This window comes from Rattus norvegicus, chromosome 1, assembly GCF_021556685.1.
Source record: "Rattus norvegicus strain SHRSP/BbbUtx chromosome 1, alternate assembly SHRSP_T2T, whole genome shotgun sequence".
NCBI classification, from domain to species: Eukaryota; Metazoa; Chordata; class Mammalia; order Rodentia; family Muridae; genus Rattus; species Rattus norvegicus.
Genome location: NC_141534.1, coordinates 171,065,002 through 171,084,926, shown reverse-complemented (window position 1 = coordinate 171,084,926; position 19,925 = coordinate 171,065,002). Strand labels below are relative to the sequence as shown.

Here is a 19,925-nt window from a genome sequence, read left to right as displayed (position 1 = left end):
TTTAAGATTGAGAGCTAGAATTTTAATTTTTTTGTGATGACAATTTCAAGGTGACCATAGCCTTGAAGGTTGAAGCAAAGTCTGGTTAAAGGTTGTTTGATATGAAGTTTGTGCCTGCATGGAGTTTATCTATGCTCTCAACTGGGAAGTTTCCAAAGGCATACCCATTTTCCTAGTTAGTCTACCTTAATTTCTATTTTTATCTTCAATTCCAAGTATATGATTTCTGGAGTGTATGGGGAGTGGTAGGATATGTACCTCATGGCAGTGACGAGAGGGCTTTGTGCATGGGTCTGCATTTGGTCATCCACTCTTCATAGAGCTTCTGTCTGTCCTCGGGCATGTACTGGGCCTGGCAGTACAGAAATAAATGGAAATATGCTCTATTCTCAAAAAAGAAATAGTCTAGTAGGCAGGGCAGAATGGAGGCTCACATATTAAATCCATGACATTTTGTGTTGGAGACAGGAAACTGAAAGAAGGAAAGTGAAGAACTTCCCTCACGTCCTCTCTTGGGCCTAATCCTCATCTCTCTTCTCCACCTGCCTACCATGCTAGGCTTGAATGGCACTCCCTTCCAGCCAGCCACACTACAGCTGACAGGTATTCCTGGGATGCACACAGGCCAAGCTTGGGTTGCCCTGATTTTCTGTTTCCTCTACTTTATCTCCATTGCAGGCAACCTCAGTATCCTCGCTCTGGTCATCCGGGAACCTCCTCTCCACCAACCCATGTACTATTTCCTCTCTATGCTCTCTCTCAATGATTTGGGAGTGTCTCTATCTACACTTCCCACCGTGCTTGCTACCTTCTGCTTCAATTACCGCCATGTTGGTTTTGATGCCTGTCTGGTCCAGATGTTCTTCATTCACACATTTTCTTTCATGGAATCGGGCATACTACTCGCCATGAGCTTTGATCGTTTTGTGGCTATCTGTGACCCACTACGCTATTCCACTGTGCTTACCAATAGCCGTATCTTGGCTATGGGTCTGGGTATCCTTGCCAAAAGTTTCACTACCCTCTTTCCTTTCCCCTTTCTTGTAAAAAGATTGCCCTTTTGCAAGGGCAATGTGCTACATCACTCATATTGCCTCCATCCAGATCTGATGAAAGTGGCGTGTGGAGACATCCATGTTAACAATATCTATGGGCTCTTTGTGGTAATTTTCACATATGGCGTGGACTCAGTTTTTATCCTTTTGTCTTATGCGTTGATCTTGAGAGCTGTGTTGGTTATTGCATCACATGAACAGCGTCTCAAGGCACTCAACACCTGCATATCACACATCTGTGCAGTACTGGCATTTTATGTGCCCATAATTGCTGTCTCCATGATCCACCGCTTCTGGAAAAGTGCTCCAGCTGTTGTTCATGTTATGATGTCCAATGTCTATTTGTTTGTACCTCCCATGCTCAACCCAATCATCTACAGTGTGAAGACCAAGGAGATCCGCAGAGGGATGCTCAAAGTCTTCCATAAATCCCAGACCTGAGAAATGTTGCAGACCCCAAGAGAGTTCTGTTAGAGGAGGGACTCAAACTTGCCTGCTAAATTTAAGAATTTTGTTAAAACAAAGTAAAGACCTCAAGCTTCAGTAGCTGTGAATTTGAAATCAATAAAAGAATAATCTAATTTATACAATGATGAACTTAGTTATTTGCCACTGACTGTGAGAGTCCTTCTGCTATCTTCTGAGAATGTTATAATGGTGACCAAACACATGGTTAAATGAACAGATATAAATATCAAAAGATGTAGAAGCAGCAACTGATGCCCTGAAGAGTGTTGGTTATTTTTTTTCAGGAATAACAAAGCCCTGCAGGGCAAACTGGCTTGAACACAGGGGATTCTAAAATCACAAAGAGTGAGATGGAAAATTTAAATACAGAAAAATTCTATAGAGGTTTGGTGTTGATATATTTGTAGAAATAAAGGCAGGCTATATGGGGTGGCTAGGGACTACCTTGTGAAAGCTGACAGAAGTTAGGTAGAGTGTTCCCTTCGGGATGGAAAGATGAAGGAACCACTAAGGTCTTGCCAGAAAAAAAAATGCCTGAGATAAAATATTTACCCAGGAAAGTTTGTAGCTTCAACTCTCCAGTTGTGGTTTAATAAACAACACAGTCAAACCTGTTGGCTTTTCATCTTTGGCTCCACATTCCCCTTACCCAATGAGAACTGAATTAAGTAAGATGCTCATGACTATAGCTTAGGAAGCTCAGTGAGTATCTGAAAACTTTCCAGGCGCTAAGTTGTGTGTAAGATAAGAGTGACGAGACACTAACACTAAGCGTTTGGAAACACAGTTTTTGTGTGTGATTCTCGCATCAGCCTCATGAGCCACACCTGGGAGTTTGTGGCCCATGCACTCCAGGGACTCTTCTCTGACTCCATGAAACAGTTTTTGGAGAGTGGACACAGCAGTTTGGGTTTGAGTAAGTTTCCTCACTTATTCTGATACAGTTAACTTAGACCAGTACCCTAGAATGTGTGGGCAAAGGGATAATTTCCTTTGTTCAATGAGGAATGAGGAGGCTTCCTCTTGAGAAGCATTGGGAACATGGCCTATTCAAATCTAGTAGACGGTTTTTCTAAAGTGGGAAGGAACAGTTCATCTCAGGCGTGTGCTATCTGTGGTGAAGAGAGCAAAGACGGTTTGCAATCCAATCCTCATGAGGTGGTGGAGGTTAAAAGTCGTTTTAGCTTCAGATGAGAGTCTGAGAAGCATCCTCCAGGGACTTCACACCGGCTGCCCCGTGATGTGCCTCCCTTTCTTCACAGTCTTGACCTTTGTTCTCTAACCTACCTGACACATTTTTAGATGGGGCTTTCAAATAAGCAGACAGAATTAAAGAGAAAAGCAAGCTAGCTTTTGCAACTAGAGGAGGGATCAGAGTATGTCAATGAGAATTCCATGTGTGCAAGTGCCCTGACTAGGAAGCCCTGTGAAATCATTTACTCTGCTCTAAGGCATTTTTACTTAGTCTTAAAGGGGTATATTTATCTCCCCATTTAAAATTTCATCTTGGGGGAACTTCATGATTTCTTCACAAATGCTAAAATTTTAAAACTATTTTATGGATGTATGTTTGTTTTACTGATGTGCTTATAATGTTATTTTCATTCAAGTGTATTAAGTGCTTTGACCATCTTCCCCCCATTTCTTTCTCCTGGTTTCCATTTCCCCTCTGCTAGTTCCCTACACTTCCTTAATAGTCCTTTTGTCTTAATGTAATGTACACATGTGTGTTTGAATTACATGTGGATAAAACAATAGTTTTCTCTGAATCTGTACTACTTTGTGGTGAGCACATAACATAGTTTATGACATTTTTATATAGATGTTATTTGGTATGTATTCACTACTGCATGACCTTCCCTTGTCTCACCTCCTCCTTTCTATTTGTTTCCTTCTTCCTCTAATTGGCCCCCCTTTGCTTTCATATTATTCACAAACATGTGCACATGTGTACACACACATATGTGTGAGCACACAAGTGCATGCATACCCTTATATGCTTATACAGTGCATATATGCACTCTCACACATACGTACAGATGCACAAGAGACCAAATATTTATCCCCTTCTCTACGTCCCTTCAAAATTCTTTCTCCTCTCAAAATCGCCTTTTTATTTTCATATTATCTGTGCATTTCATTTCAATTCACACTTAAGTCTAGATTCTTTATATGAGAAAACACATAAAGCAAAATTATTTTGCTTTATAAGCTGGACTCCAGTCCAGTTCAGCCCATTTTCCTGAAAGTGACACAATTTCACTCTCTTTCTCTCTGATTAAAATGCCATCACACGAAAGTATGGAAGTTCATACTTTCTTTATCCATTCATCTGCTGATGGGCATCTAAGCAAGTTCTACATCTTGGCTCTTGTGACCAGTGCTGCAATAAGCATGGATGTGCAAGGATCTCCCCATGGATTGCCATTTACCAGAACCATTTTGTGTCAAGACTTCTAATGATGTTATGTATTGTGCCATGTTATGTATATATTGCACTGATATTATCGTATTATCACTACCTAAATGAATAAATATTTGAGATTTTTTTTATGTTTCTACTCATTTGATGGAGATAACTATAGCATCTTCTGAAAGGACAAAAGCCAAAGGTCATTAGGAACATGGTAAAGTCACAATACCCCGTGGATTTTGAAATCCATGCTTCTCCCTGCCAGGCTCATGTCTGATATGAAACTTTTTTCCCAATGATTCTGTAAACTTACATTTTTTTGGTCTAAGTTTTCTTGAATTATACATCCAGGATTCAAACTCATTATTCCAGTACACTTAATTAGTGTAACAACACCAGAAGCAGACGGTTTTTTCCACCTGTTTTTCCAATATTTCAGACCTTCAAAGGAGAAATCTCTTTGCTAAACTCCATTTTCCTCTCTTGCTCTTATACAGCACTTGACAGACAGAGGAGGTCGCCTTCCTTCCATTCTTTCCTTAACAAGGCTTCATTCTATCAGAAATCAAAATTAAGCAGAGGTAAAGTGAAATATTTAATAAGAAGAACAGAAACTGTGGGGGAAAACATGCTAGAGGTTGGGAACTTGAGACCTGCCTCAGGGTTTATTCAACTGAACTCAAAAAAACCCTTTTATTCTCACTTGAGTATCTATCTGTCTCTTAAAGATAACTACTTATTCTATGAAAAACAAGCTCCAAGAATAAAGAAAGTTAATTTATTACTATCACGATATAATAAGAGTACACGGGTAAGACTCTACCAATATTTCTGTAAGTTTGAATTTCATGTTCCCTCATTGTTGTGAAATGACCCTGAACTTGGGGAAGTTGGTGAGGGTTCAATGGGAGATGGCAGAGCTGAGTAGGGAATTAATCGGAAGAGAAGGGATAGGTGAATGTAGCCACGATCATATTCTCTATTGCTTAAATCCTGAGGTTGGCTCTGGACTCCAGGTTCATAAGCCTTATGTTCTACCTGGAAACTGAAACTGTTTAAAGCTCACTACTCAGAGATCATGCCACTGGATTCCAGGCCCAGTTTTCCTTTTGAGCTGGCTTTTGTGCAGACGGGGCAGGGGTGTTACAGGGAGTGAGCTTAGACGCTTTATTTCTCCATCTTCATCATGTGGAAGGAGGTGAAATTCTATAGATCTCTGGGGAGATAGGGTAATACCTCTCCAAGGAAAATGTTTTTTTTTAAGTTCTTGATTAATATCCCTAAGGTGAGATCTCACTCTCTTCACTTTCCAGCACACCTCAGTATCTCCCTGGGACAAAACAGAACCCCAAAGACCTGGGTCTCTGGGAAGCTCTTGTTTAGATATATAAAGTCCATCTTTGCTTTTTGACTAGTGGCTTCCTGAGGCCACCGTGGAACCACTGTGAACTTTGGCCATTTGTAAACCTAAGGATTCCTTCACATAGCCCTCTCAGGTGATGTTGACCCTTTGATTTCTTGATATGTGTACAAGAAATGTGTTTTTAACCACCATTCTATTAGCTTCTCTGGTTCTGTGATTGCTGTCCTGTATTTTTAAATTTCTGTTAATGCCTTGTGTATATGAATAGATGCCACAATTTATTTTGTCCATGATAGAGAGTTGTAGGACAATAAACAAGTCAACAAATCTCATTGTTATGTAGGTTTTCTTTAGAAAGAGTAATATGGATTCAAATGCCCTATATTTTCCGAGTTGCTTTCAGTTGGGATTAGGAGAGGTGGTCTTAGTAATACAAATGGTGTGATGGTGGTGGTAGTAGACCAACAACAAGAACAACAAGAACAACAACAAGAACAAGAACAAGAACAACAAGAACAACAAGAACAAGAACAAGAACAAGAACAAGAACAAGAACAAGAACAACAACAACAACAACAACAACAACAACAACAACAACAACAACAGGGGTCTGTTATGTCTCACACTAATCCACAGCCAGGAAATTCTGTCACAGAATGGGTGAGATCTTTTTTTTTTTTTTTTTTTTTTTTTTTTTTTTTGCCTGCAACCTCAGGCCTGAGGTCTGGCAGACAGCTGGAAGGAATTTTAACCCCAGTTTAGCAGGAGCTGCCAGCACTCCTCCTCACTCCCTCTGTGTGTGCTTATCTGCCTTTGAGTATCTCCACTGCCCTTAAGCAATGTAGCTTTAACTCTGGGGAAAACATTCCTTACATGAACTTCAAACAACCTTCCTGTTATCCCGCCTTTCACTCTTCTCCCCTCATCCTTGAACCTACTCTTTTCTACTGAGGTCCCCTCCATTCTCCAAAGCTCTCCTTATGACCTTTGTCATTTTGATGACTGTCTGGAATGTGGAACCCAGGACTTTCAGTTTTGACTGAGCATCACATCAGAAGTTCTGTCCAAAAGTACACTTTTTAGTTTTCCAAAAGTATGCTTTGGAATCCCAGTCACAGGAAGTACAGTGGAGGTGCTTGGTCAGGCAGAAGCATGACCACAAAGAGCTCAGACTCCAACGGGGAGGACAGAAGTACAAATGCAATGTGTGTCAATCATTTTATTAGGGGTGGGTTATGAGGTCTATTTGTTTATTTTGTTTTGTTTTGTTTGAGAAAGGGTGTCTCTACATAGTTGTCCCGGGAACTTGCAATGTACAGCAGACTAGCTGGGAACTCAGAGATCAGCTTGCCTTTGCCTCCCTGCGAAATGCTGGGATTAAAGGCACACACCACTGTGACTGGTTATGAAGTCAACTTTTTTATTGAATTTCATTAGCTTTTTCAAACACTCTCATGGAAGACACATTCACAGGTTTTAACATCTAGTCAGATACCACGACACTTTAAAATACAAATGATAAAAAACAAACAAACAAACAAAACAAAAGCCAAAGCAAAGGAAGAATCTGGCAATTATACACCTCCTGAGTATGAACCTTGTAGCCAGCCCAGCATTGCCTCTCAGCTCCCAATGAGACCATGGTAAGGTTTCCTAAAGAAAACTGGATACCAATTATGGGAAAGAATGGGATTCTCAGAATAAGAAAGCTGAATAATGTTTTGGGAATATTCCCTATGTGGAAATCAACAGCACTTGAATATTTTACAGAAAATAAAAACAATCAATTGCAGAATGCCACAGTTCTGAACTGTAGACTGTCCTAAGAATGATGCAGGAATCTGTAAGTATTAAGAAGGTAACTTTAAAGGAGAGTCTACGTGGACAATATGTGAACTCGAGAATACAGGCTTTAAATGGAAGCGAATACTTGTTTTCAAGGATGTGAAGCATATTGCTGAGTAAAACATTATAAACAGTAATTGTCCCAGTATGTTATACATACGATAGCCTGCTGCTGAAGCAAGAATGTCGCTGGTAAACAGAATATCGTGTCCTATAAAATATCATAAAGGTTAGGATTGATAACTTTTTATTTATGCTAACGAAGTGTTATGAAAACATGTCACTGTTCAAACTGTGTACCACGTTATTGATTTGTGTTAAATTTATTGACCAGTGGGAGTCTTGACAAGAAAACCTGAGTGTTAAAAGTCAGAAACTTAGAGACGTAGACAAAGTCATTTACTGTGAGCAATATAAAGAAGGAATTATAAAGCTCCACACTGGAACTCTTAGTTGATGCTTAAATCTTCAATTACTTATTCATCCAGCATTTTTACACAAATCTACCATGAATTTATCTTAGACAATTTTTAGGATTTATTGGACAAAATGAACATTCTCCCTTTTTCCTGTTGGAGTTCCAGTCTAGTTGAAGATATAGATATTAAATAAAGACACAGGAAAATATATAGTCACAGATTAAGATTAATGTTTTTATGGATCTTCTAACCTAGAAGAAGAAATTTCTCTATAAGACAATAAGATGGGATGAAGTTAGTGTTTTTAGGGTACAGTGTTTTTAGGGTACTGACTGTAATTAAGTAGACTGTGGATGACAGTTTGGTAGCAAGATGTCATAGGGAGATTACCAATAAAACATATAAGTGCAACTATTGTAAGTTAAGCAGATACAAAATAACACATAACAAAGAGAAGAAAATATAAAGGATGATCAATTATTGCATTTTCTTAGACTGAGAACTTATTTTTTCAATTATTGACTTCAGGCTTCCATTAGATAAACTGGTCTAACTGGATTTCAAGAAGGTATAAAACTAATGGCTTCTCTAGGCTACATTGGTGGTGAGATCTTGAGCGCCATGAGCATATTTGAGTGTCCTTAAAGGGCCAGGCAGATGCTGAAGAGTGAGGCCAGCAGATGATGAAAAACAAGGAAGTGCAGCGTTGCAAACCAGAATGAAAGCTTACTGAAATGCAAGGGAAAGGATGGTGATTTGAGGGTTGCTTGCAAGTGTCATTGCAGTGTAAAAGATTGCCATTGCATGGGGTAAGAATGAGGCACATGCTACATTCACCCCAGGAAATGAAGGTAATTATATCCTGTATATAATTCAGTTGGAATGGGATGTTAGCTGAACCATGAAGATTCTTCAATATTAATATGTAATAAAGGTTGAGAATGTAATGTGTAAATAGAAACAAGAGGACTTATGAATAAGAGGCATAAAGATGTCAGGAGAGCTGTTTCTTTTTTTAGAAAAAACGCAAGATGAGTTGTGTGTGATTTTACCAGAGCTCTGCAGGAAGACTGCAAACACTGGGAAAGCTGGTGCTCTGGCCAGACTTCCTGTTGCCTAGCTCTTTTCTTTTTTCTTTTTTCTTTTTTTTAATTTTTTTTTTTATTAACTTGAGTATTTCTTATATACATTTCAAGTGTTATTCCCTTTCCCGGTTTCCGGGCAAACATCCCCCTCCCTCCTCCCCTTCCTTATGGGTGTTCCCCTCCCAACCCTCCCCCCATTGCCGACCTCCCCCCATAGTCTAGTTCACTGGGGGTTCAGTCTTAGCAGGACCCAGGGCTTCTCCTTCCACTGGTGCTCTTACTAGGCTATTCATTGCTACCTATGGGGTCAGAGTCCAGGGTCAGTCCATGTATAGTCTTTAGGTAGTGGCTTAGTCCCTGGAAGCTCTGGTTGCTTGACATTGTTGTACTTTTGGGGTCTCGAGCCCCTTCAAGCTCTTCCAGTTCTTTCTCTGATTCCTTCAACGGGGGACCTATTCTCAGTTCAGTGGTTTGATGCTGGCATACGCCTCTGTGTTTGCTGTATTCTGGCTGTGTCTCTCAGGAGAAATCTACATCCGGCTCCTGTCGGTCTGCACTTCTTTGCTTCATCCATCTTGTCTAATTGGGTGGCTGTATATGTATGGGCCACATGTGGGGCAGGCTCTGAATGGGTGTTCCTTTAGTCTCTGTTTTAATCTTTGCCTCTCCCTTCCCTGCCAAGGGTATTCTTTTTCCTCATTTAAAGAAGGAGTGAAGCATTCACATTTTGATCATCCGTCTTGAGTTTCGTTTGTTCTAGGGATCTAGGGTAATTCAAGCATTTGGGCTAATAGCCACTTATCAATGAGTGCATACCATGTATGTCTTTCTGTGATTGGGTTGGCTCACTCAGGATGATATTTTCCAGTTCCAACCATTTGCCTATGAATTTCATAAAGTCGTTGTTTTTGATAGCTGAGTAATATTCCATTGTGTAGATGTACCACATTTTCTGTATCCATTCCTCTGTTGAAGGGCATCTGGGTTCTTTACAGCTTCTGGCTATTATAAATAATGCTGCGATGAACATAGTGGAGCACGTGTCTCTTTTGTATGTTGAGGCATCTTTTGGGTATATGCCCAAGAGAGGTATAGCTGGATCCTCAGGCAGTTCAATGTCCAATTTTCTGAGGAACCTCCAGACTGATTTCCAGAATGGTTTTACCAGTCTGCAATCCCACCAACAATGGAGGAGTGTTCCTCTTTCTCCACATCCTCGCCAGCATCTGCTGTCAACTGAGTTTTTGATCTTAGCCATTCTCACTGGTGTGAGGTGAAATCTCAGGGTTGTTTTGATTTGCATTTCCCTTATGACTAAAGATGTTGAACATTTCTTTAGGTGTTTCTCAGCCATTCGGCATTCCTCAGCTGTGAATTCTTTGTTTAGCTCTGAACCCCATTTTTTAATAGGGTTATTTGTTTCCCTGCGGTCTAACTTCTTGAGTTCTTTGTATATTTTGGATATAAGGCCTCTATCTGTTGTAGGATTGGTAAAGATCTTTTCCCAATCTGTTGGTTGCCGTTTTGTCCTAACCACAGTGTCCTTTGCCTTACAGAAGCTTTGCAGTTTTATGAGATCCCATTTGTCGATTCTTGATCTTAGAGCATAAGCCATTGGTGTTTTGTTCAGGAAATTTTTTCCAGTGCCCATTGTTCCAGATGCTTCCCTAGTTTTTCTTCTATTAGTTTGAGTGTGTCTGGTTTGATGTGGAGGTCCTTGATCCACTTGGACTTAAGCTTTGTACAGGGTGATAAGGATGGATCGATCTGCATTCTTCTACATGATGCCCTCCAGTTGAACCAGCACCATTTGCTGAAAATGCTATCTTTTTTCCATTGGATGGTTTTGGCTCCTTTGTCAAAAATCAAGTGACCATAGGTGTGTGGGTTCATTTCTGGGTCTTCAATTCTATTCCATTGGTCTATCTGTCTGTCTCTGTACCAATACCATGCAGTTTTTATCACTATTGCTCTGTAATACTGCTTGAGTTCAGGGACAGTGATTCCCCCTGAAGTCCTTTTATTGTTGAGGATAGCTTTAGCTATCCTGGGTTTTTTGTTATTCCAGATGAATTTGCAAATTGTTCTGTCTAACTCTTTGAAGAAATGGATTGGTATTTTGATGGGGATTGCATTGAATCTGTAGATTGCTTTTGGTAAAATGGCCATTTTTACTATATTAATCCTGCCAATCCATGAGCATGGGAGATCTTTCCATCTTCTGAGGACTTCTTCAATTTCTTTCCTCAGTGTCTTGAAGTTCTTATTGTACAGATCTTTTACTTGCTTGGTTAAAGTCACACCGAGGTACTTTATATTATTTCGGTCTATTATGAAGGGTGTCGTTTCCCTAATTTCCCTCTCGGCTTGTTTCTCTTTTGTATAGAGGAAGGCAACTGATTTATTTGAGTTAATTTTATACCCGGCCACTTTGCTGAAGTTGTTTATCAGCTTTAGTAGTTCACTGGTGGAACTTTTGGGATCACTTAAATATACTATCATGTCATCTGCAAATAGTGATATTTTGACCTCTTCTTTTCCGATCTGTATTCCCTTGATCTCCTTTTGTTGTCTGATTGCTCTGGCTAGAACTTCAAGAACTATATTGAATAAGTAGGGAGAGAGTGGGCAGCCTTGTCTAGTCCCTGATTTTAGTGGGATTGCTTCAAGTTTCTCTCCATTTAGTTTAATGTTAGCAACTGGTTTGCTGTATATGGCTTTTACTATGTTTAGGTATGGGCCTTGAATTCCTATTCTTTCCAGGACTTTTATCATGAAGGGGTGTTGAATTTTGTCAAATGCTTTCTCAGCGTCTAATGAAATGATCATGTGGTTCTGTTCTTTCAGTTTGTTTATATAATGGATCACGTTGATGGTTTTCCGTATATTAAACCATCCCTGCATGCCTGGGATGAAGCCTACTTGATCATGGTGGATGATTGTTTTGATGTGCTCTTGAATTTGGTTTGCCAGAATTTTTTTTTTCTTTCACTGACACTTTGCTCCTCAGTCTGACTTTGTCTTTATTATTTCCTGTTATTAGCTTTGCATTTGTATTACTTTTTTTGCTAGATTCTTACAAGAGCTTAGATTATCAGTTTGTTATGTGACTTTTTTCTATTACATGTGCATACTGCTATAAAATTGTCCTTTGCTACCATTTATTTGTGGGAATGCTGTAGTTTGCTTTTTGCTTTCTCTTGAGATCTCTTTGATCTTTGGCTTATTTACAAGTACATTATTTAGTTCCAAATATTGCTTGGAGATATTTCCATTATTAATTTAAGTAATTAATTAATTAATTAAGACAGGATTGTCCTATGTAGCCATGGTTGGCCTGGAATTTAATATATAGACCAGGTTTCCCTTAAACTGGGTTCTACCTGCCTCTGCCTCTGGAGTGCTGTGTTGGACTAAATGCATACACCCCCATATTCAGCTTGCTCATTGATTTTTGTTATTGTATTATATATTTGGGTTTGAAGTTGTTTTTTTTTTTTTGAATGATCAGAAAAGACAACATGATTCCAGTTTTGTGCAGTTTTGTGGTGGTTCGATTTTTGACCTAGTTGTAGTTTGACGTGGTACAGTTTGTGGTGACCCAGTTATGGTCTATCTTGATGCAGTTCGTGTCGGTGACCCAGCTCTGCTCTGTCTTGTTTTTTTTTTTTTTTTTGATTTTTTTTTTATTAACTTGAGTATTTCTTATATACATTTCGAGTGTTATTCCCTTTCCCGGTTTCCGGGCAAACATCCCCCTCCCTCCTCCCCTTCCTTATGGGTGTTCCCCTCCCAACCCTCCCCCCATTGCCGCCCTCCCCCCATAGACTAGTTCACTGGGGGTTCAGTCTTAGCAGGACCCAGGGCATCCCCTTCCACTGGTGCTCTTACTAGGATATTCATTGCTACCTATGGGGTCAGAGTCCAGGGTCAGTCCATGTATAGTCTTTAGGTAGTGGCTTAGTCCCTGGAAGCTCTGGTTGCTTGGCATTGTTGTTCATATGGGGTCTCGAGCCCCTTCAAGCTCTTCCAGTTCTTTCTCTGATTCCTTCAATAGGGGACCTATTCTCAGTTCAGTGGTTTGCTGCTGGCATTCGCCTCTATATTTGCTGTATTCTGGCTGTGTCTCTCAGGAGCGATCTACATCTGGCTCCTGTCGGTCTGCACTTCTTTGCTTCATCCATCTTGTCTAATTGGGTGGCTGTATATGTATGGGCCACATGTGGGGCAGGCTCTGAATGGGTGTTCCTTCAGTCTCTGTTTTAATCTTTGCCTCTCCCTTCCCTGCCAAGAGTATTCTTTTTCCTCATTTAAAGAAGGAGTGAAGCATTCACATTTTGATCATCCGTCTTGAGTTTCGTTTGTTCTAGGGATCTAGGGTAATTCAAGCATTTGGGCTAATAGCCACTTATCAATGAGTGCATACCATGTATGTCTTTCTGTGATTGGGTTAGCTCACTCAGGATGATATTTTCCAGTTCCAACCATTTGCCTACGAATTTCATAAACTCGTTGTTTTTGATAGCTGAGTAATATTCCATTGTGTAGATGTACCACATTTTCTGTATCCATTCCTCTGTTGAAGGGCATCTGGGTTCTTTCCATTTTCTGGCTATTATAAATAAGGCTGCGATGAACATAGTGGAGCACGTGTCTCTTTTATATGTTGAGGCATCTTTTGGGTATATGCCCAAGAGAGGTATAGCTGGATCCTCAGGCAGTTCAATGTCCAATTTTCTGAGGAACCTCCAGACTGATTTCCAGAATGGTTTTACCAGTCTGCAATCCCACCAACAATGGAGGAGTGTTCCTCTTTCTCCACATCCTCGCCAGCATCTGCTGTCACCTGAGTTTTTGATCTTAGCCAATCGCACTGGTGTGAGGTGAAATCTCAGGGTTGTTTTGATTTGCATTTCCCTTATGACTAAAGATGTTGAACATTTCTTTAGGTGTTTCTCCGCCATTCGGCATTCCTCAGCTGTGAATTCTTTGTTTAGCTCTGAACCCCATTTTTTAATAGGGTTATTTGTTTCCCTGCGGTCTAACTTCTTGAGTTCTTTGTATATTTTGGAAATAAGGCCTCTATATGTTGTAGGATTGGTAAAGATCTTTTCCCAATCTGTTGGTTGCCGTTTTGTCCTAACCACAGTGTCCTTTGCCTTACAGAAGCTTTGCAGTTTTATGAGATCCCATTTGTCGATTCTTGATCTTAGAGCATAAGCCATTGGTGTTTTGTTCAGGAAATTTTTTCCAGTGCCCATTGTTCCAGATGCTTCCCTAGTTTTTCTTCTATTAGTTTGAGTGTGTCTGGTTTGATGTGGAGGTCCTTGATCCACTTGGACTTAAGCTTTGTACAGGGTGATAAGGATGGATCGATCTGCATTCTTCTACATGTTGCCCTCCAGTTGAACCAGCACCATTTGCTGAAAATGCTATCTTTTTTCCATTGGATGGTTTTGGCTCCTTTGTCAAAAATCAAGTGACCATAGGTGTGTGGGTTCATTTCTGGGTCTTCAATTCTATTCCATTGGTCTATCTGTCTGTCTCTGTACCAATACCATGCAGTTTTTATCACTATTGCTCTGTAATACTGCTAGAGTTCAGGGATAGTGATTCCCCCTGAAGTCCTTTTATTGTTGAGGATAGCTTTAGCTATCCTGGGTTTTTTGTTATTCCAGATGAATTTTGCAAATTGTTCTGTCTAACTCTTTGAAGAATTGGATTGGTATTTTGATGGGGATTGCATTGAATCTGTAGATTGCTTTTGGTAAAATGGCCATTTTTACCATATTAATCCTGCCAATCCATGAGCATGGGAGATCTTTCCATCTTCTGAGGTCTTCTTCAATTTCTTTCCTCAGTGTCTTGAAGTTCTTATTGTACAGATCTTTTACTTGCTTGGTTAAAGTCACACCGAGGTACTTTATATTATTTGGGTCTATTATGAAGGGTGTCGTTTCCCTAATTTCTTTCTCGGCTTGTTTCTCTTTTGTATAGAGGAAGGCAACTGATTTATTTGAGTTAATTTTATACCCAGCCACTTTGCTGAAGTTGTTTATCAGCTTTAGTAGTTCTCTGGTGGAACTTTTGGGATCACTTAAATATACTATCATGTCATCTGCAAATAGTGATATTTTGACCTCTTCTTTTCCGATCTGTATCCCTTTGATCTCCTTTTGTTGTCTGATTGCTCTGGCTAGAACTTCAAGAACTATATTGAATAAGTAGGGAGAGAGTGGGCAGCCTTGTCTAGTCCCTGATTTTAGTGGGATTGCTTCAAGTTTCTCTCCATTTAGTTTAATGTTAGCAACTGGTTTGCTGTATATGGCTTTTACTATGTTTAGGTATGGGCCTTGAATTCCTATTCTTTCCAGGACTTTTATCATGAAGGGGTGTTGAATTTTGTCAAATGCTTTCTCAGCATCTAATGAAATGATCATGTGGTTCTGTTCTTTCAGTTTGTTTATATAATGGATCACGTTGATGGTTTTCCGTATATTAAACCATCCCTGCATGCCTGGGATGAAGCCTACTTGATCATGGTGGATGATTGTTTTGATGTGCTCTTGAATTCGGTTTGCCAGAATTTTATTGAGTATTTTTGCATCGATATTCATAAGGGAAATTGGTCTGAAGTTCTCTTTCTTTGTTGTGTCTTTGTGTGGTTTAGGTATAAGAGTAATTATGGCTTCGTAGAAGGAATTCGGTAGTGATCCATCTGTTTCAATTTTGTGGAATAGTTTGGATAATATTGGTATGAGGTCTTCTATGAAGGTTTGATAGAATTCTGCACTAAACCCGTCTGGACCTGTGCTCTTTTTGGTTGGGAGACCTTTAATGACTACTTCTATTTCCTTAGGAGTTATGGGGTTGTTTAACTGGTTTATCTGTTCCTGATTTAACTTCGATACGTGGTATCTGTCTAGGAAATTGTCCATTTCCTGAAGATTTTCAAGTTTTGTTGAATATAGGTTTTTATAGTAAGATCTGATGATTTTTTGAATTTCCTCTGAATCTGTAGTTATGTCTCCCTTTTCATTTCTGATTTTGTTAATTTGGACGCACTCTCTTTGTCCTCTCGTTAGTCTGGCTAAGGGTTTATCTATCTTGTTGATTTTCTCAAAGAACCAACTTTTGGTTCTGTTGATTCTTTCTATGGTCCTTTTTGTTTCTACTTGGTTGATTTCAGCTCTGAGTTTGATTATTTCCTGCCTTCTACTCCTCCTGGGTGTATTTGCTTCTTTTTGTTCTAGAGCTTTTAGGTGTGCTGTCAAGCTGCTGACATATGCTCTTTCCTGTTTCTTTCTGCAGGCACTCAGCGCTATGAGTTTTCCTCTTAGCACAGCTTTCATTGTGTCCCATAAGTTTGGGTATGTTGTACCTTCATTTTCATTAAATTCTAAAAAGTTTTTAATTTCTTTCTTTATTTCTTCCTTGACCAGGTTATCATTGAGTAGAGCATTGTTCAATTTCCACGTATATGTGGGCATTCTTCCCTTATTGTTATTGAAGACCAGTTTTAGGCCGTGGAGGTCCGATAGCACGCATGGGATTATTTCTATCTTTCTGTACCTGTTGAGGCCCGTTTTTTGACCAATTATATGGTCAATTTTGGAGAAAGTACCATGAGGAGCTGAGAAGAAGGTATATCCTTTTGCTTTAGGATAGAATGTTCTATAAATATCTGTTAAGTCCATTTGGCTCATGACTTCTCTTAGTCTGTCGACATCACTGTTTAATTTCTGTTTCCATGATCTGTCCATTGATGAGAGTGGGGTGTTGAAATCTCCCACTATTATTGTGTGAGGTGCAATGTGTGTTTTGAGCTTTAGTAAGGTTTCTTTTACGTATGTAGGTGTCCTTGTATTTGGGGCGTAGATACTTAGGATTGAGAGTTCATCTTGGTGATTTTTTCCTTTGATGAATATGAAGTGTCCTTCCTTATCTTTTTTGATGACTTTTAGTTGGAAATTGATTTTATTTGATATTAGAATGGCTACTCCAGCTTGCTTCTTCTGACAATTTGCTTGGAAAGTTGTTTTCCAGCCTTTCACTCTGAGGTAGTGTCTGTCTTTGTCTCTGAGGTGTGTTTCCTGTAGGCAGCAGAATGCAGGGTCCTCGTTGCGTATCCAGTTTGTTAATCTATGTCTTTTTATTGGGGAGTTGAGCCCATTGGTATTGAGAGATATTAAGGAATAGTGATTATTGCTTCCCGTTATATTCATATTTGGATGTAAGGTTATGTTTGTGTGCTTTCATTCTCTTTGTTTTGTTGCCACGATGATTAGTTTCTTGCTTCTTCTAGGGTATAGCTTTCCTCCTTATGTTGGGCTTTACCGTTTATTATCCTTTGTAGTGCTGGATTTGTAGAAAGATATTGTGTAAATTTGGTTTTGTCATGGAATATCTTGGTTTCTCCATCAATGTTAATTGAGAGTTTTGCTGGATACAGTAACCTGGGCTGGCATTTGTGTTCTCTTAGGGTCTGTATGACATCAGTCCAGGATCTTCTGGCCTTCATAGTTTCTGGCAAGAAGTCTGGTGTGATTCTGATAGCTCTGCCTTTATATGTTACTTGACCTTTTTCCCTTACTGCTTTTAATATTCTTTCTTTATTTTGTGCGTTTGGTGTTTTGACAATTATGTGACGGGTGGTGTTCCTTTTCTGGTCCAATCTATTTGGAGTTCTGTAGCCTTCTTGTATGTCTATGGGTATCTCTTTTTTTAGGTTAGGGAAGTTTTCTTCTATGATTTTGTTGAAGATATTTACTGGTCCTTTGAGCTGGGAGTCTTCACTCTCTTCTATACCTATTATCCTTAGGTTTGATCTTCTCATTGAGTCCTGGATTTCCTGTATGTTTTGGACCAGTAGCTTTTTCCGCTTTACATTATCTTTGACAGTTGAGTCAATGATTTCTATGGAATCTTCTGCTCCTGAGATTCTCTCTTCCATCTCTTGTATTCTGTTGGTGAAGCTTGTATCTACAGCTCCTTGTCTCTTCTTTTGGTTTTCTATATCCAGGGTTGTTTCCATGTGTTCTTTCTTGATTGCTTCTATTTCCATTTTTAATTCCTTCAATTGTTTGATTGTGTTTTCATGGAATTCTTTCAGGGATTTTTGTGTCTCCTCTCTATGGGCTTCTACTTGTTTATTTATGTTTTCCTGGAATTCTTTTAGGGATTTTTGTGTCTCTTCTCTATGGGCTTCTACTTGTTTATTTATGTTTTCCTGGAATTCTTTCAGGCATTTTTGCGATTCCTCTCTGTAGGCTTCTACTTGTTCTCTAACGAAGTTCTTCACGTCTTTCTTGAAGTCCTCCAGCATCATGATCAAAAATGATTTTGAAACTAGATCTTGCTTTTCTGGTGTGTTTGGATATTCCATGTTTGTTTTGATGGGAGAATTGGGCTCCGATGGTGCCATGTAGTCTTGGTTTCTGTTGCTTGGGTTCCTGCGCTTGCCTCTCGCCATCAGATTATCTCTAGTGTTACTTTGTTCTGCTATTTCTGACAGTGGCTAGACTGTCCTATAGGCCTGTGTGTCAGGAGTGCTGTAGACCTGTTTTCCTCTCTTTCAGTCAGTTATGGGGACAGAGTGTTCTGCTTTCGGGCGTGTAGTTTTTCCTCTCTACAGGTCTTCAGCTGTTCCTGTGGGCCTGTGTCTTGAGTTCACCAGGCAGCTTTCTTGTAGCAGGAAATTTGGTCTTACCTGTGGTCTCGAGGCTCAAGTTCGCTCGTGGGGTGCTGCCCACGGGGTCTCTGCAGCGGCAGCAACCAGGAAGACCTGTGCCGCCCCTTCCGGGAGCTTCAGTGCACCAGGGTTCCAGATGGTCTTTGGCTTTTCCTCTGGCGTCCGAGATGTGTGTGCAGAGAGCAGTCTCTTCTGGTTTCCCAGGGTTGTCTGCCTCTCTGAAGGTTTAGCTCTCCCTCCCATGGGATTTGGGTGCAGAGAACTGTTTATCCGGTCTGTTTCCTTCAGGTTCTGGCGGTGTCTCAGGCAGGGGTCCTGCCGCTCCTGGGCCCTCCCCCATGGGAGCCCAGAGGCCTTATACAGTTTCCTCTTGGGCCAGGGATGTGGGCAGGGGTGAGCAGTGTTGGTGGTCTCTTCCGCTCTGCAGCCTCAGGAGTGCCAACCTGACCAGGCGGTTGGGTCTCTCTCTCATGGGGTCTGGGAGCAGAGAGCTGCTGCGGGCTGGGATCCACGGGTCTAGCTCTTTTCTGCATGGTCATTGCTCTTCACATTCCCTTAGCTGGCTCTACGTGGCTCTAACTGCTCATCTGTCCAGGAGAGAAATTCTAAAATTTTTCGAATATATTGACAATTTTATGTCAATTATGGGTAATCATGAGGATTCACACAGAAGCTGTGCTGTATACATCTATTCTCTTGTGAATGACTAAATACATGACTGGGATTTACTCAGCTTGCGTATAAATTATATGTGTTATTTCATCTACTATTCTCATTTCTTTCATTATATATTTGATTTACTATATTGTCCTCCATTCATTATGTTACATTAAATCAAGCCACATCACATAGTTCTAAATTTAGTAAAAGCTTTGAGTAGTCCCTTGATGGCCAATTGAGCTGTTTATCTACATCTTTATTCAGTTCGTGGATTTTGGGTCAAACCTCATTTCACAGCACTGCATCATTGATAGGTTTACTGCGCTATGCTTTCCATTTAGAGGTAGGCTGTACATTTGCATTTTCACCCAAAATTTTAATCTTCACCTTTCTAAAGTCAGAATCTCAATTTAATCAATGTATCTTGTCTGGAACAGAGTGAGAACCCATGGGTGTGATTGCTTGCCTAGGGGTTCTGGTCTCCTCAGATTTACAGTTGCAGTTACAGATTTGCAGTTATAGAGCGAAAATTCAACTCTGTGATGACTACCCTAGATCACAGTGGCATTCAGTTTTACCACCTTAGAAAACCAGAAACATTAGCTCTGAATAACAATATTCTCTACCTTATACACATTGAGTATGAGAATAATACACATTCAATTTATAAGTGAACAAACAAAACAGCAATTTCTCATGAGATTGAGCAATCTGAAATGACTCTTTGATATGCAACATGTGAGCATTGGGGACTCAGGGGACTACGGAGAAAGATGAGAACATCTGCTATGTTACTTCACCCACTAGCTTTCTCACCTCCTTACTTCATCTTTTACAGTTGATGTTAATAAGTGGGACTCAAAGGGTTTGAGCTAACGTTAGTTTGTTTCAAATGCAGGTGAAAACTTACCTCTACCGTTGGTGTC

The 19,925-nt window shown here is 40.0% G+C and overlaps 1 protein-coding gene across 1 annotated transcript; it reads left to right on the top strand.

The window, feature by feature from the left end:
• Positions 1-551: 551 nt before the first annotated feature.
• Positions 552-1,496, top strand: Or51i1 (olfactory receptor family 51 subfamily I member 1). Its single transcript, NM_001000544.1, is given in 1 exon segment — positions 552-1,496. A coding segment is annotated over 1 exon segment (945 nt).
• Positions 1,497-19,925: the final 18,429 nt, after the last annotated feature.